This window comes from Pristis pectinata, chromosome 1 (assembly GCF_009764475.1).
Source record: "Pristis pectinata isolate sPriPec2 chromosome 1, sPriPec2.1.pri, whole genome shotgun sequence".
Classification (NCBI taxonomy): Eukaryota; Metazoa; Chordata; class Chondrichthyes; order Rhinopristiformes; family Pristidae; genus Pristis; species Pristis pectinata.
This window is the reverse complement of record NC_067405.1, coordinates 84,002,407-84,018,754: the sequence shown is the minus strand read 5'-3', so window position 1 is coordinate 84,018,754 and position 16,348 is coordinate 84,002,407. Positions and strand designations below refer to the sequence as shown.

The following is a 16,348-nucleotide window of genomic DNA, read 5'->3' as shown; positions in this document are numbered from 1 at the left end:
GACACTGCTGGTAATTATTGGTGATTAAAATAGTCACTATTTCAATAGAGCCTATGTGCAGTAATTTAAGTGTTGTATGCATGAATTATCAATTGTTTGATTTTGTGTGCTTTGGGGGTCCGCCATCTAACAAGGACATGTTCTGGGGGGCCGCAGCATGAAAAAGGTTGAAAACCACTGGTATACAGCACACCTCAGATTTTGGTTCAGTCTGGGTGGAGAGGGTAGGTTATAGGTGTGCAAAAATAGCAAAAAAGGCATGTTGTGCTGAGGATGTTGTGATTCTGCAACAGAATATAGATAGAGTGACTGGGTGAAAAACTGGCAAATAAGAGTTTAATATGGAAAAGTAAGGGGGATCAAAAGGCAGATTATCATCTGCACAGAGAAAGGCTGCAAATGTGTAAAGTACAAAGGAACTTAGGTGTTCCAGTGCATGAATCACAAAAAGTTAGCAGGCAGGTACAACAAGACAAACGGCACTTTGGCCTTTTTTTTTACGAAGGTGTTGGACTTTAAAAATAAGGAAGTTTTGTTATAGTTGTGTAGGCAAAGCCACATCTTGGAAGAGTGTGCACAGTTTTGGTCCCCTTAAAAATAAATAATATCGTAGTATTCGAGGCAGACAAGAGGAGATTCACCAGGCTAACTCCTGGGATGAGAGTGTTGTCCTAGCAAGAGAAGCTGGACAGTTTGCATCTGTATTCCTTGGAGTTTAGAAGAATGAGGGGTGACCTTATTCAAGCATACAAGATCCCAATGGGGCTTGACAGGGTAAATGTTGAGATGTTTTCCTGAGTGGAAGAGTCTTGAACATAGTTACAAAATAAGTGGCCGGTCATTTAAAAATGAGGTACATCGAATTTCTTCTCTCAGAGGGTAGTGAATCGCTGGAATTCTTTGCGTCTGGGGGTGCTGAAGGCCAGATCATTAGATGTATTTCAGGTAGAAATAAATATTTGAAAGACTGGGGAATTGAAGGCTATATAGAACTGAGACAGAAGAGGAGCACAGATCAACCATGACCATATTGAACGCTGGGGCAGATTTGAGAAGTCTGGTGACCAACTCCTGCTCCCATTTTCTTGTGTTTATGCCAAACTGTGAACATCACCAATTAACTTGAGTACTGCATACAATTCCAGTCACAATACTACAGTACGATTGCACTGTAGAGGGTATGGAGACCAGAGGATGTTGTTGGAACTGGAAAACTAGCTAGGAGGAAAGATTACTTTGGAATACTGGAGGCCAAAGGGAGAATTAACTGAGGGGCCCAGTTAGAGTAAATAGGGAGGACCTATTTCCATTAGAAGAGTGTCAGAAACTGGGAGAAGATAAAGTATTTTTTTGTTATTCATTTTCAGGACCTGGGTGTCACTGGCAAGATCAGCATTTATTGCCCATCCCTAATTGCCATTGAGAAGATGGTGAGCCACTTTTCTGAATCACTACAATTCTATTAGAACATAGAACAGTACAGTACAAAACAGACCGTTCAGCCCATGACATCTGTGCCAAACATAATGCCAAATTAAACTAAATCCCTTCTGCCCAGATATGATCCATATCACTCCATTCCCTGCACATACATGTCTATCTGACAACCTCTTAAACACCACTATATCTACTTCCACCGCTCCCCCAAGCAGCATTGCCCTGCATATTTCCTTTAAACTTTCCCCCTCTCACTTTAAATGCACATCCTTTGTATTTGACATTTCTACCCTGAGAAAAAGATTCTCACTGTCAAAGATTCTATCTTTGCCTCTCATAATTTTATAAACTTTTATCAAGTCGTCCCTCAGCCTCTGACACTCCAGAGAAAAGAACCCAAGTTTGTCCAACCTCTGCTTATAGCTAATACTTTCTAATCCAGGCAACAACCTGGAAAACTGCTTGTGCACCCTCTCTAAAACCTCCACATCCTTCCTGTAATGAGGCGACCAGAATTGCACACAATACTCCAAGTGTGGACTAACCAAAGTTTTATACAGCTGCAACATGACCTCCTTTCTCTCATACTCAATGCCCCGACCAATGAAGGCAAGTAAGCCATACGTATTCTTTACCCCCCATCTGCTTGCGTGGCCACTTTTAGGGAGCTATGGATTTGAACCCCAAGATCTCTCTGTATAGCTATGCTGTTAAGGGTCCTGCCATTAACTGTATACTTTTCCTTTACATTTGACCTCCCAAAGTGCAACACCTCGCACTTGCTTAGATTAAACTCTGTCATTTCTCCATCCATATCTGTAGCTGATCTATATTCTGCTGTCCCCTCTGACAGCCCTCTACACTGCCCACAACTCCAATCTTTGTGTCATCTGCAAACCTGATAACCCACCCATCTACATTTTCACCCAAACAATAGAGGCCCCAGCAGATCCCTGCAGAACACCACTGGTCACAAACCGTCAGCCAGAATAACACCCTTCCACCACTACCCTCCGTCTTCTATGGGCGAGCCAATTCTGAATCCAAACTACCAAGTCACCGTGGATCCCATGCATCTCTTTCTGGATCTTTTGGTAAAGATATTCTCGCAGTGCTGCTGAATAGACCCTATGATGAGGAAGGACTGGCGATTGTCGAGGTGTGCAACTTAGAGGAGAACCTGAGTCCAGAGGTTAGGTAAGAGTGACTGCCCTTGGCATCGAGACAGTTCTGATGCAGGGTTTCAACCTGAAACATTAACAATTCCTTTCCTCCCACAGATGCTGCTTGACTAGCTGTGTTTGTCCAGCAGATTGTGTGTTGGTCCAGATTCCAGCATCTGCAGTCTCTTGCGTCACATCCTGATTTGGGAGGTGTTGTCAGAGTAGCCTGGGTGAGTAATTGAATTATGTTTTGTAGATTGTACACACTGCAGCCACTGTGTGCCGGTGGTGGAAGGAATGAATATTTAGGGTGGCGAATTGCTTTGTCCTGCTAGTAAGCGGCACTCATCCAGGTAAGTGGAGAGTCACGCTCCTGACCTATGCCTTGTAGATGATGGAAAGACCTTGGCGTGTCAGGAGTCATTCACAACAGGATATCCCACTTCAGACCTGCTTTTGTTTCCACCATATTTATATGGCCACTCCAACTGAGTTTCTGGTCAGTGGTGACCCTCTGGATATTGATGGTGGGGGAGTTCAGCAATCGTAATGCTATCGATAATATCAAGGGTAGATGGTTGATTTGCTCTTCTTGGAGATAATCACTGCTCCTCATTTCTGTTGTGTCAATGTTATTTGCTACTTATCAGCCCATGTTGTCCAGGTCTGACTGCATGCAGGCATGGACTACTTCACTAGCCGAGGAGTAGTGAATGGAATTGAACATTACACATTCATCAGCATGAACAGCCCCAGTTTTGATCTTATGATTAATGAAGCAAATGAAGATGGCAGAGCTTAGGGCAGTGCACTGGAGAACTCTTGCAGTGATGTCCTATAGCTGTGACGACTGATTTCCCACAACCATATTCCTTTGTCTAGGTACAACTCCGGCCATTGGAGTGTTTTCCTTTTGAAGCACATTAACCTCAGTTTCACCAGAGTGCCTTGATGCCACATATAGTGAAATACTTCCTTGATGTCAAGGGCCGTCACTCTTACTTACTCTTTGCAATTCAGCTCTTATGTCCATGTTTGGACTAAGCCTGTGATGAAATATGAAGCTCGAGTGGTTCTGGTAAAACCCAAACTGGGTGTCAGTGAGCATGTTATTGGTGGGTAAGTGCCACTTGATAGCACTGTTCATGTTAATGACTGACAACAGATTGATAGAATGGTAATTAGCTGGATTGGATTTGTCCTGCTTTTTGTGAACAGGACAGCAGCTTGACTAGAGGCACAGCTATTTTTGGAGCACAAGTCTTCAGTACTCTAGCTGGGATGTTGTCTGTCCCATAACCTTTAACTCCATCTAGTACTTTCAGCTGTTTCTTGAATGGGTGGGAGGATTAGAGGGGAGATGAGGAAAAATGCTTTCACCCAGGAGGATGATGAGTATTTGGAACCTACTACATGAATGTTTAGTAAGTACTTGGCTGTGTACTTCAGGAGTCGCAACCTACAGGACTATTACTGAAACGTGGGACTAGGTTGAATACCACTTTTTTGATTGGCACATACAGTTCCTTCTATTTTGTAAACTGTTCTTAATTCCATTCTCTTCTCTCAGAACTCATGCATCACGTCTACTGCATAATCCTTTCCCCAACTGACAAACACACTTGGGAACTGCAAGTGATCATGGAAGAAAGGTCCACTCCTTGAGCCTCATGCAGTATGCGGGTCATCCCTTCAGGAGCACTCACCTTCAGCAGCTCATACTAAGAATTGCACAGGCAAAACTTGGGCATTCTGCTTTATATGAATATAGAAACAAGAGAAAATATACAAAGAAGAAATATTAAACTTGAGAGTGACTTCAGTCAGACAGCAGCTGGAGCTGTGTGCAGTTTTGTCTGCCCCATTGATGGAAAAAGCAGAGTGATAGTGTCATAGTTATACAGCACAGAAACAGGTTCTTCAGCCCACCAAGTCTGCACCAATCATCAACCACTCATTCACACATCCTACATTAATCCAATTTTTTTTTATTCTCCCCACATTCCCATCAACTCCCCCCAGATTCTACCATTCATCTACAGACTAGTGGTAATTTGCAGTGGCCAATTAACCTGCATGCCTTGGGATATGGGAGGAAACCCAAATGGTCACAGGGATAACATACAAACTCCACACACATAGTATCCATTCACTGCAACGTTATAAATTACAAGTTTACTGATGAAGACTGATAACAATTTTGGCTTCATTCGCTAAAGCATAAAGAATAAGGAATATTAAATTGAAGAATTACTGATCAACTAAATAGGTGATGAAGTATTTCTCTTTGGTAGCAAGATAGTATTGACAGGACATAAATTGTAGGTAATCAGAAAATAAGAAAAATCTCTCTACAATGGTTAGTAAATGGAAGCTTCTATCACAAATGATACGAGAAATTAATTAGACTAAAATGCTGCTGTAGAGTACAATGATACGAAGTTAATGTATTAATTCATTCTGTCCTGCTGCATGCTCAATGCCCTACTTCCCACCTCCACTCTTGAGCCTACACATCTCTCCACACAGTCACTCAATTGCACATCCTCTGCTAGCCACCCACTTCTGCCTGGCACCCTCATCCTTAATTGCGAACTTCAAGGAGCCTGCAAAACTTATAGGTGTAACACACAAAATGCTGGAAGAACTCAGTGGGACAGGCAGCAGCTGCGGAGGGAAATGAACAGTCGACGTTTTGATTCAAGACCGTTCATCAGGATTGGAAAGAAAGAGGTGAGAAGTGAATATAAAAGGGTGGGGGGGGGAAAGAGGTGGAGAAGAGCTGGCAGGTTATAGGTGGATCCAGGTGAGGAGGAGCAATAGGAAGATGGGGGAGGGGGGGAGAGTGGGGATGATGTAAGAAGCTGATAGGTTGAAGTGACAAAGGGCTGAAGAAGATGGAATCTGATAGAGGACAGTGGACCATGGAATAAAGAGATGGAGGTGAGGAGGGGAACTGGAAGGAGGAATGTGTGGGTGTTAGGGAGATCAAGAGGGTGGGGGAAGATGAAAGAGAAGGGGTGATGGGGCTGGTGGGACAAGGGAAAACGGGGGGGGAGGAAAAGAGGGGAGTGGTTACCAGAAGTTAGAGAAATCGATGTTCATGTCATCAGGACCAATACAGAATATGAGGTGCTGTTCCTCTAATCTGCATCTAGCCTCAACTTGGCAGTAGAGGAGGCCATGGACAGACATGTCAGCGTGGGAATGGGAAGTGGAATTAAGATGGCTGGCCATCGGCAAATCCTGGCTGTTATGGTGGATGGAGTGAAGGAGCTCGATGAAACGATCCCCTAATCTGTGTCGGGTCTCACCGATGTAAAGGAGGCCGCACAGGATGCAATAAATGACACAGACAGATGACACAGGATGCAATAAATGACACAGATGGATTCATGTACCTGGAAGGACTGTTTAGGGCCCCGAATGGTAGTGAGGGTGGAGGTGTAGGGGCAGGTGTAACATTTAGCATGGTTGCAAGGGTAAGTGCCTGGAGGGGGATCGGTGGGGAGGGACAAGCAGACAAGGGAGTCATGGAGAGAGTGATCCCTGTGGAAGGCAGAGTCGAGGGAGGGGAGGGGAAGATGTGCTTGTTGTTGGGATTCTGATGGAGATGGTGGACGTTGTGGAGAATATGTTGGATGGGGAGGCTCGTGGGGTGGTAGGTGAGGACAAAGGGAACCCCATCTCCTTATGTCTGGTGGGGGGGGGGGGATGTGGGGAGGGCAGACATACGGGAAATAGAAGAGATGAAGGTGAGGGCTGCATTGATAGCAGTGGGGGTGGCGGGGAGAACCCTATTTTCTGAAAAAAAGGTGGACATCTCGGATGTCCTGGAATGGAAAGGTCATCATGACAACAGATGCAGCAGAGACAGAGGAACTGAGAGAGGGGAATAGCATCCTTACAAGTGACAGGGTGGGAAGAGATGTAGTTGAGGTAACTCAGTGGATTTGTAGAAGATGTCCACAAAATGCTGGAGGAACTCAGCAGATCAGGCAGCATCTATGGGGGGAAATGGACAGTTGACGTTTGACTTCATCAAACTTATGGGTGTATCATTAAACGAAGAGTCATTTGAAATGAGTAAATAACTTCCTTACAAGGATTAAGCACTCTGGACCCATGTTGCGATATGAGAGGGTTGGAAATGACATTGAATAATCTGAAAACTCCTGACACACCTAATTCCAAGTGCACCACCGGGTTAAAATTCAAGTTTATGGAAAGACGAGAAGAGAGAAGTCCTAATGCCTGGGAAACCTGCAAATGCAATGTTTAATTCCTTTGGACTCAATTTCCTAGCTGCCCGCCAACTGTGTTGCAGAGATAGAGAGAGCTGAAAATAAGAAGTTGAGAGGGGGAGACAGCTAGGCCATTGGAGAGTGGGGAGGCGTGTAACACTATTGAAGGAGAAGAGAGATGAAGGAATTGCAAGGCAGGACCTCAGCCCAGGAGTGGGGAGATAAAGATGAAAGATAAATAGAAAAACAGGGACAGATGGACCAAGACTCAGAGGGCAAAGGGAAAGAGTGCATGAGGTAGAGAAAAGAATTCCATGTATGCAGAGGTGGAAAAAAGAGAATACAGTAACATGCATGGGGAACAAACAAGGCTCTGACTGACTAGGAGAGAACACAGAAATGTGATGTGCTGATGCAGATGGATAAGGGGGGGGAGAAGGAGACTCTATATGGGCAAGATATGCAGGATATGAATAGGGATGTGATAGAGGAGTTAAATGGCCTGCAGTCCCATCTGTTCTCCCAGCAACCGGGACCTTGGCACCATGCCTGGTACTGTGGTCCAGCGGAGGAAGCGAAATGCAGTGGTTATTGGGGATTCTATAGTAAGGGGTACGGATAGCAGATTCTGCGATACCGACAATGAATCTCGGATGGTGTGTTGCCTCCCTGGTGCCAGGGTACGGGATATCACGGACCGGGTCCAGAATATTCTGAGGGGAGAGGGTGAGCAGCCAGAAGTCTTGGTACATGTAGGTACCAATGACATAGGTAGAAAAAGAGAAGAGGTCCTGAAGGAGGAATACAAGGCGTTAGGGAGAAGGTTGAGAAGTAGGACCTCAAGGGTAGTAATCTCAGGATTACTACCTGTGCCACGTGTCAATGATAGAAAGAATAGAAAGCTCTGGCAGATGAATGCGTGGCTGAGTGACTGGTGCAGGGGGCAGGGCTTCAGATTTTTGGATAATCGGGACCTTTTTTGGGGGAGGCATGACCTATTCGCTAAGGATGGGTTGCACCTAAACTCCAAAGGGTCCAATATCCTGGCGGGAGTGTTTAATTTAGCTGTTGGGGAGGGTTTAAACTGATCTGGCAAGGGGATGGAAACCAGGATGTTAGGTTACAAGATGCTAAGGTAAGGGAGGAAGTTTGTAGAAACAAGTCCAATGAGGATGGCAAGAAGGACAGGCAGGTGAGAAGTCAGGATAATTTGCTGAATAATAGAAGTACAACAAATCGGGATGTTAGGATACAGAATGTTAGGATAGAGGATGAGGTATATAGGAACATGTCTAAGATAGTATGTAGTGAAGATGGTAAGAAGGATAGACAGGTGAAAAGTCAGGATAATCTGCTGAACAATAGAAGTACAACAAAATCAATAGCAGATACCGGACTAAACGTACTATATTTAAATGCACGTAGCATTAGGAATAAAGTAGATGACCTAGTGGCACAACTACAGGTTAATAAATACGACATTGTGGCAATCACTGAGTCGTGGCTTCATGATGGATGTGATTGGGAACTGAATGTCCAGGGGTACACAGTGTATAGGAAGGATAGGTGGGTAGGCAGAGGGGGAGGTGTGGCCATGATGGTTAGTAGCGATATAAAATCAATAGAAAGGAAGGACATTGGGTCAGAGGAGGTGGAATCCTTATGGGTGGAGCTAAGAAATAGCAAGGGTAAAAGGACAATAGTAGCAGTCATATATAGGCCCCCAAATAGCAGTCAGGAAGTGGACGATAAGTTGTAGTTTGAGACAGAAAAAGCATGCCAGAGTGACAATGTGAAGATAATTATGGGGGATTTTAACATGAAGGTGGACTGGGAAATCCAGCAAGGCGGTAGAACTCAGGAGAGTGAGTTTGTGGAATGTCTACGGGACGTTTTTTTGGAGCAACTTGTTGATGAGCCCACCAGGGGATCGGCTGTTTTGGATTGGGTGCTGTGTAATGAACCGGAGGTGATTAGGGAACTAAAGGTAAAGGAACCACTGGGAACTAGTGATCACAATATGATTGAGTTCAGTTTCAAATTTGAGAAGGAGAAGCTGATAACTGGTGTATTGATAGTTCAGTGGAACAAAGGAAATTACAATGGTATGAGAGAAGAGTTGGCCCCAATTGGTTGGAAGAGTAAGCTAGCTGGAGGGACTGCAGAGGAGAAATGGAAGGAATTTCTACAGGAAATAAGGAAAATGCAGGATAGATGTATTCCAAGAAAAAAGGTTTTGAATGGAAAAAAGGCACAAATGTGGATAACGAGAGAGGTGAAGGCTAAAATAAAAGTAAAAGGGGCGGCGTACAAAGAAGCAAAAATTAGTGGGAAAACAGAAGACTGGGAAGCTTTTAAAAACCTGCAGCGAGAAACTAAGAAGGTCATTAGGAAAGAAAAGATGAATTATGAAAGGAAGTTGGCGGATAACATTCGAAAGGATACTAAGAGTTTTTTTAAATATATAAGGAGTAAAAGAGAGACACGGGTTGATATAGGATCAATTGATAACGGTGCAGGAGATATTATAATGGACAATAGAGAGATGGCAGAGGAATTGAATGAATATTTTGCATCGGTCTTCACCGTGGAGGACATCAGCAATGTGCCGGTTAGTCAGGAGTCTCACGAAATGGAACTGAGTTCAGTTAAGATTACTGGAGAGAAGGTGCTAGGAAAACTAAATGGGCTAAAGACTAATAAGTCTCCCAGACCGGATGAGGTGCATCCCCGGGTTCTGAAGGAGGTGGCTTTAGAGATAGCGGAGGCATTGGTGATAATTTTCCAGGAATCGATAGATTCCGGCATGGTTCCGGAGGACTGGAGGGTCACAAATGTAGTTCCGCTGTATAAGAAAGGAGGGAGGCAGCATAAAGGAAATTACAGACCTATTAGTCTGACGTCAGTGGTGGGAAAGTTATTGGAATCTATCCTCAAGGATGGGGTTACGGAATACCTAGAGGTGCAAGGCAAGATAGGTCCTAGCCAACATGGTTTTGTGAAGGGAAGATCCTGCCTGACCAACCTATTGGAGTTTTTTGAAGAAATCACAGGTAGGGTGGATAAGGGAGAGGCAGTAGATGTTGTGTATTTAGACTTTCAAAAGGGCTTTGATAAGGTGCCTCATAAGAGACTGATTAATAAGATGACAGGTCATGGAATTACAGGTAGGATAACAGAATGGGTGGAGCATTGGCTGGTTGGCAGGAAGCAAAGGGTGGGAATAAAAGGATCTTGTACTGGTTGGCTACCGGTTACTAGTGGTGTGCCGCAGGGGTCGGTGTTGGGGCCGCTCCTTTTTACCTTGTACATTAACGATTTGGATGATGGAATAAATGGTTTCCTGGCTAAGTTTGCGGATGACACCAAGACAGGTGGAGGAGTAGGGAGTATTGAGGAGATAGGAAGGTTGCAGAGAGACCTAGATAGTTTAGGAGAATGGGCAAGGAAATGGCAGATGAGATTCAATGTTGAGAAATGTGCAGTTGTACACTTTGGAAACAGAAATAAGTGGGCAGATTATTATCTAGAAGGAGAGAAAATTCAAAGTACAGAAGTACAGAGGAACTTGGGGGTACTCGTGCAGGATACCTTAAAGGTTAACCACCAGGTCGGATTGGTGGTAAAGAAAGCGAATGCTATGTTGGCATTCATTTCAAGAGGTATAGTGTATAAAAGTAAGGAAGTGTTGATGAGGCTCTACGGGGCACTAATGAGGCCTCATTTGGAATACTGAGCGCAGTTTTGGGCCCCACATCTTGGGAAGGATGTGCTGATGTTGGAGAGGGTTCAGAGGAGATTTACGAGGATGGTTCCAGGAATGGAAGGGCTTACGTATGATGAGCGTTTCTCGGCTCTTGGACTGTACTCACTAGAGTACAGAAGAATGAGAGGGGACCTCATAGCGACATTTAAAATGTTGATAGGAAAGGACAGAGTAGATGTGGCTAGGCTGTTTCCCTTGGTGGGTGAGTCCAGGACCAGAGGGCACAATCTTAGAATTAGAGGGTACAGTTTCAAAACAGAGATGAGGAGAAATTTCTTTAGCCAGAGGGTGGTGAATTTGTGGAACTCCTTGCCACGTACAGCAGTGGAGGCCAGATCAGTGGGGGCGTTCAAGGAAGAGATAGATAGATATCTAAATAGTAGGGGTATCAAGGGATATGGGGATAAGGCCGGAAATTGGGATTAGAATAGGATTCTACCCCCCCCATTCCCCATTTCTCATTTCTTTTTTTCCCTTTTCCTTGGAGCAGACTCGATGGGCCGAATGGCCTGCTTCTGCTCCCTTGTCTTGTGTGATCTTGTGAAATACACCTCCCTTAAACTTTGATTAGTGTCAATTAGCACATCTGTAATTTTTAATATTCCATCTCCGAGCCCAACCTGCTATGGAGGTTCAAGCCTTCCTTTACACCCTATTACAAATTATTATGTATTAAATATTTTGCTACACCAAACTCTGTTGTGAATTAGCAATATTTTCAAAGAACTTCCAATGTGCAGAACCTGCCAATAAAATGTTGAATTTTAGAAAACCTACCTTTGCCTTGCTTTCCTCCACAACAAATCTGCGAAGCCTTTGTCCTCTTCCTATGGAGAACCTTTGACCTGCATCTGCTTCACAACCTTTAAGGCCGCTTCCTCCTCCAAACATCCGTTTCTCACTTACCACCCTCTTTTCCTGCAAGTTCCAATTGGTTCAAATAAATCAAATAATATCTTGCAACAAAAGACTGTGATGTGTTAGAACATTACTTTTCATTTAAATCCAGTCCAAGGATAGCCTACCAATGGACTCATCAGCAAGATATGCACACATAAAGAGAGTACAAGAAAAATTAGATAATAAAAATGGGATGTGTAAGTGGGTACTTGATGGTCAGCATGGTCTTGGTGGGCCAAAGGGCTTGTTCCTTTGTTGTACGACTATTACTATTATTGAATTGTTGAAGTCATTGCTTTTATGCATGTTTTTCTAATTAAGTATCATGAAAATTCTGATTTTAAATTTCCTATCTTCTTTCCATAAGTCACCTTTTGAACCTATTCCGATACGTTATACCCGTTTGATTCTAGGGCAAACGTCTTTGGAAATAGCTTCATTTCTTACCTCCATACTATTATGTTCTGAGCTTCTAGCTTGACAGCAAAATCAAATGTTTGCTAATTACCCCCCAGGTATAATTCAGCTTCCACTTCATTATCCCACCACCGCCTCTGCCAGATTGTCTTAAATGCATTCTTTAACCAGCCACACATTCATTCAGCTAATTTTTGGCATGAGCAAACCTCCTTAGTTTATTGAGATGCAAAAACAATTTGGTCATGTGGTTGACAGCCTGGAGGAGAGCTTCAGTCTACAGTAAGATGCATATCGTCTAGAAAATTGGGCAGTAAAAAGAGGCAAATGGAATTTCTTCCAGGTAAGTGTAAGTTAAGGTATTTGGAAGAATAATAATGACACAAAGTTGAGTGGGAATGTGAGCTGTGAAGAGGATGCAGGAAAGCTCCAGCATGATTTGGATTGATTATGTGAGTGGGCAAAAGCATGGGAGCAGCAGTACAACCTGGGTAACTATGAGATCATCCACTTTGGTGGCACAAACAAGGAGGCAATAGATTGGGAACAGGACAGGTGCAATGAGACAAAAATAGAAATGCTCAAAGAACTTAACCAGTCAAGTAGCATCTGTGGAAAAACAAAGTTGACATTTCAGGTCAACAGCCCTTTCTCAGAACTGGGGCTTACAAGAATTAAAACAGGATGCAATGGGAAGCTCAGGATCACCCCTGCAGAATGAGCACAGGCACTCTGCAAAGCAAACACCCAATCTGTGTTGGTTTCTCCAATGTAGAGGAGACCACATTGTGAACACAAAATGTAGTAAACAAGATTGGAAGTACAAGTGAAGCACTACTTCACCTGAAATGATTGTTTGAGCCCCTGGATGGTGGGAAGGGAAGAGGTAAATAGACAGGTGTTGCATTTCCTCTGGTTTCATGGGAAGCTGCCAGAAGATTGTTAGTGGTGAGTGGGGATGGAAGAGAGGACCAGGGAAATCACAAAGTGCACCATCCCTTTAATATGCAGAAAGGGAAGGAGAGAGGAAGATGTGACTGATGGTGGGATCATGTTGGAGCTGGCAGAAATAGCAAAGGATAATCTGCTGAATGCGAAGGCTTGTGGAATGGAAGGAGAGTACCAGGGGAGCTCTTAACTTTGTTCTATTCTGGGGGAGAGGGTGTGAGAGCAGATGAATAGAGGAAATGTGGTTGATAGCTCCATCCACTATGACGGAGGCATAGCCAGGTTTCAGGAATAAGGACGACATTTTAGAGGGACCAGAGCAGGCGGCCTCATTGTTGGGACAAACTTGATGGGGACAAAGAAACTGGAAAAAAGGAATGGGGTCCTTACGGGAGGCAGGGTGAAAGGATCTATACTCAAGGTAGCTGCGGGAGCCTGTGCTCTTGCAAAAGATGTCAATGGCTAGTCAATCCCCCGAGATGGAGACAGAGAGATCCAAGAAAGGAAGGGCAATGTCAGATAGACCACATAAATACGACAGCAGGATTGAAATTGGCAGCAAAAGTGATGACATTTTTGATTTCTGAATGAGTGCAGGATGCAGCACTAATGCAGTCATTAATCATAGAATCGTAGAGCGATGCAACACAGAAACAGGCCCTTCAGCTCACCGAGTCTACTCCGACCATCAATCACCCATTTACACTTTTACACTAATCCTACGTTAATCCCATTTTTTTAAATTCCCCCCACATTCCCATCAAACCACACCCCCACCCCCCTAGATTCCACCACTCACCCACACACGAAGGACAGTGTACAATTAACCTACCATCACACATTTTTGGGATGTGAGAGGAAACTGGAGTATCCGAAGGAAACCCACATGGTCACAGGGAGAACGTGCAAACTCCATGCAGACAGCACCCATGCTAGAATCAAACACGGGTATCTGGTGCTGCAAGGCAATGGTTCTACTAACTGGGCCACGATGTCTCGGTGTACCAGAGAAAGGAGTTGGGGGAGTGGCCCCAAATAAGCCTGGAACAAGGACTATTCCACACATCCAAAAAAAAAAGACAGCTAGTGCCCATGCAAATTTTAATCTGGAGAAAGTAAGTGGAATCAGAGAAGAAGTTGTTGAGCGCAAGTGATATTGGTATCCTTGTGCATGAGTCACTGAAGGTATTCATGCAGGTGAAGCAGGTGGTTAGGGCAGCAAGTAGTATGTTGGCCTTCATAGGAAAAAGATCTGAGCACAAGACCCTGAGATATCTTGGTCCAATTATAAAGAGCTTTTGTGGGACTCACTCCTTGAGTGCAGTTCTGGGCTCCTTTTCTGAAGGGAGTGATGTTCTTGCTACAGTGGGATTGCAGGAAGGGTTGACCAGACTGATTCCTGGAATGTTAGAATGTATTTAGAGGTCCTAAATTTAGTCAAAAAGGAAAAAAAGGAAGCATACGTAAGGTTTAGGAAGCTAAAATCAGACTGGGTCCTCATTGAATATAAAGACAGCAGGAAAGTACTCAAACAGGTGATTAGAAAGGCCAAAAGGGGCCACGAAATGTCCTTGGTGAGCAGGAGAATCTCAAGGTATTTTATACTCATATTAAGAAAAAAAAGAGGATAACTAAGGAGAGGGTAGGTCCATTCAAGGATAGAGGAGGGAATTTGTGCTTGGAGTCAGAGCAAGTGACTGAGGTACTAAATGAGTACTTTGTGTCAGTATTCACCAAGGAGAAGGATTTGGAGTATAGTGAAGACAGAGTGGTGCATGCTAACGTGCTGGGACATTTTGAGATTAAGGAGGTAGTGCTGGGTCTTCTGAAAAGCATGAACGTGGATAAGTCCCCAGGGCCTAATGGCATATATCCCAGAACTGAAAGAAGTAGGTGAGGAGATTGCTGGGGCTTTGACAAAAATCTTTATGTCCTTACTAGCAACAGGCAAGGTTCCAGAGGACTGGAGAGTAGCAAATGTTGTGCCTTTGTTCAAGGAGGGAAATAGGGATAATCCAGGTAACTATAGGCCCATGAGCCTCATGTCAGTGGTAGGAAAGCTATCACAGAGGATGCTGAGGGATAGGATTTATGCCCATTTGGAAAGACATGACCTGCTTAGGGACAGTCAGCATGGTTTTGTGCAGGGCAAGTCATGCCTTACAAACTTGATTTTTTTTTGAGGAGGTGACAAAAGGAGCTTGTTGTGGGTAAGGCAATGGATGTTACCTACATGGACTTCAAGGCTTTTGATAAGGTCTCTCATGGTGGGTTGATTCAGAAGATAAAGATGCACGGGATCTAGGGTAAATTGCAAGTTTGGATTCAGAACTGGCTTGTCCATAGAAGACAGAGAGTAGGGGTGAAACACTGTTATTCTGGCTGGAGATCCGTGAGCAGTGGTGGACAGTGTAAAGGACAATCAAAGAATACAGCGGGATATACTGTAGATCAGTTACAGATATGGGCAGAGAAGTAGCAGATGGAGTTTAATCCAGGAAAGTGTGAGATGTTGCACTTTGGGAGGTCAAATGAAAAGAGCAAGCATACAGTTAATGGTATGCCACTTAATAGCATTGAGGTACAAAGGGATCTTGGGGTTCAGGTCCATAGTTCACTGAAAGTGGCTACGCAAGTGGATAAGGTGGTAAAGGAGGCATATGGAATGCTTGACTTCATTAAGAGCAGTGTTGAGTGTAAGAGTAAGGAAGTTATGCTGTAGCTATAGAAAACTTTAGTCAAGCCGTACTTGGAGTATTGTGTGCAGTTCTGGTCGCCCCATTATAGGAAGGATGTGGAGGCTGTGGAGAGGGTGCAGAAGAGGTTTACCAAGATGCTGCCTGGATTAGAGGATATGCGCTAAAGGTTGAAGAAACTTGGGTTGTTCTCCCTAGACCGTCGGAGGCTGAGGGGAGACTGATAGAAGTTTTTTCTAAATTATGAGAGGCATAGATAGGGTAGAGTCAGAATCTTTTCCCCAGGGTAGAAATGTCAAACACCAGAGGGCATGCTTTTAAAGTTAGAGGGGGAAAGCTTAAAGGCGATGAGAGGGGCAAGTTACTTTATTTACACAGAAAGTGGTAGATGCCTGGAAAAGATTACCAGTGGTAGTTGTAGGAGCAGGCCGTTTGGTGGAGTTTAAGAAGTTTTAGTACATGAATATGAAGGGAATGGAGGTAGTATGAATGATACACAGGAGGAGGACATTTAGTATAAATTGGCATCAAGATCAGCACAACATCATGGGCCAAATGTCCAGTGCTGTACTGTTCTGTGTACTATACATGAAGACAGTTTGATCAACGAGCCCTATATTCACTAAAGTTTAAAAGAATGAAAGGGTATCTCAAAATATTAAATAAAAATTCTAACAGGACTGGATAAACGAAATGCAAGAAGAAAATGAAAATCAAAATACTGCAGCTGTTGAAAATCTGAAATAATAAATAGAAAATTCTGTAAATACACAGCTA

At 43.9% G+C, this 16,348-nt stretch overlaps 1 protein-coding gene across 6 annotated transcripts in view; it reads right to left on the bottom strand.

The window, feature by feature from the left end:
• The window catches only part of LOC127571910 (coiled-coil domain-containing protein 9-like), a 275,215-nt gene that overhangs the window by 184,692 nt on the left and 74,175 nt on the right, over window positions 1-16,348 (bottom strand). For 5 of the 6 annotated variants that reach the window (XR_007956525.1, XM_052018669.1, XM_052018676.1 and 2 more), the window contains one exon: window positions 11,388-11,528. The exons of the other annotated variant lie outside the window; for it this stretch is intronic. Coding sequence is in view for 4 of the 5 variants with exons in the window: in XM_052018669.1 (XP_051874629.1) it covers window positions 11,388-11,528 (141 nt within the window). In the remaining variant the exon portion in view is untranslated. The remainder of the gene's footprint in view (window positions 1-11,387; window positions 11,529-16,348) is intronic. 6 annotated transcript variants of the gene reach the window in all.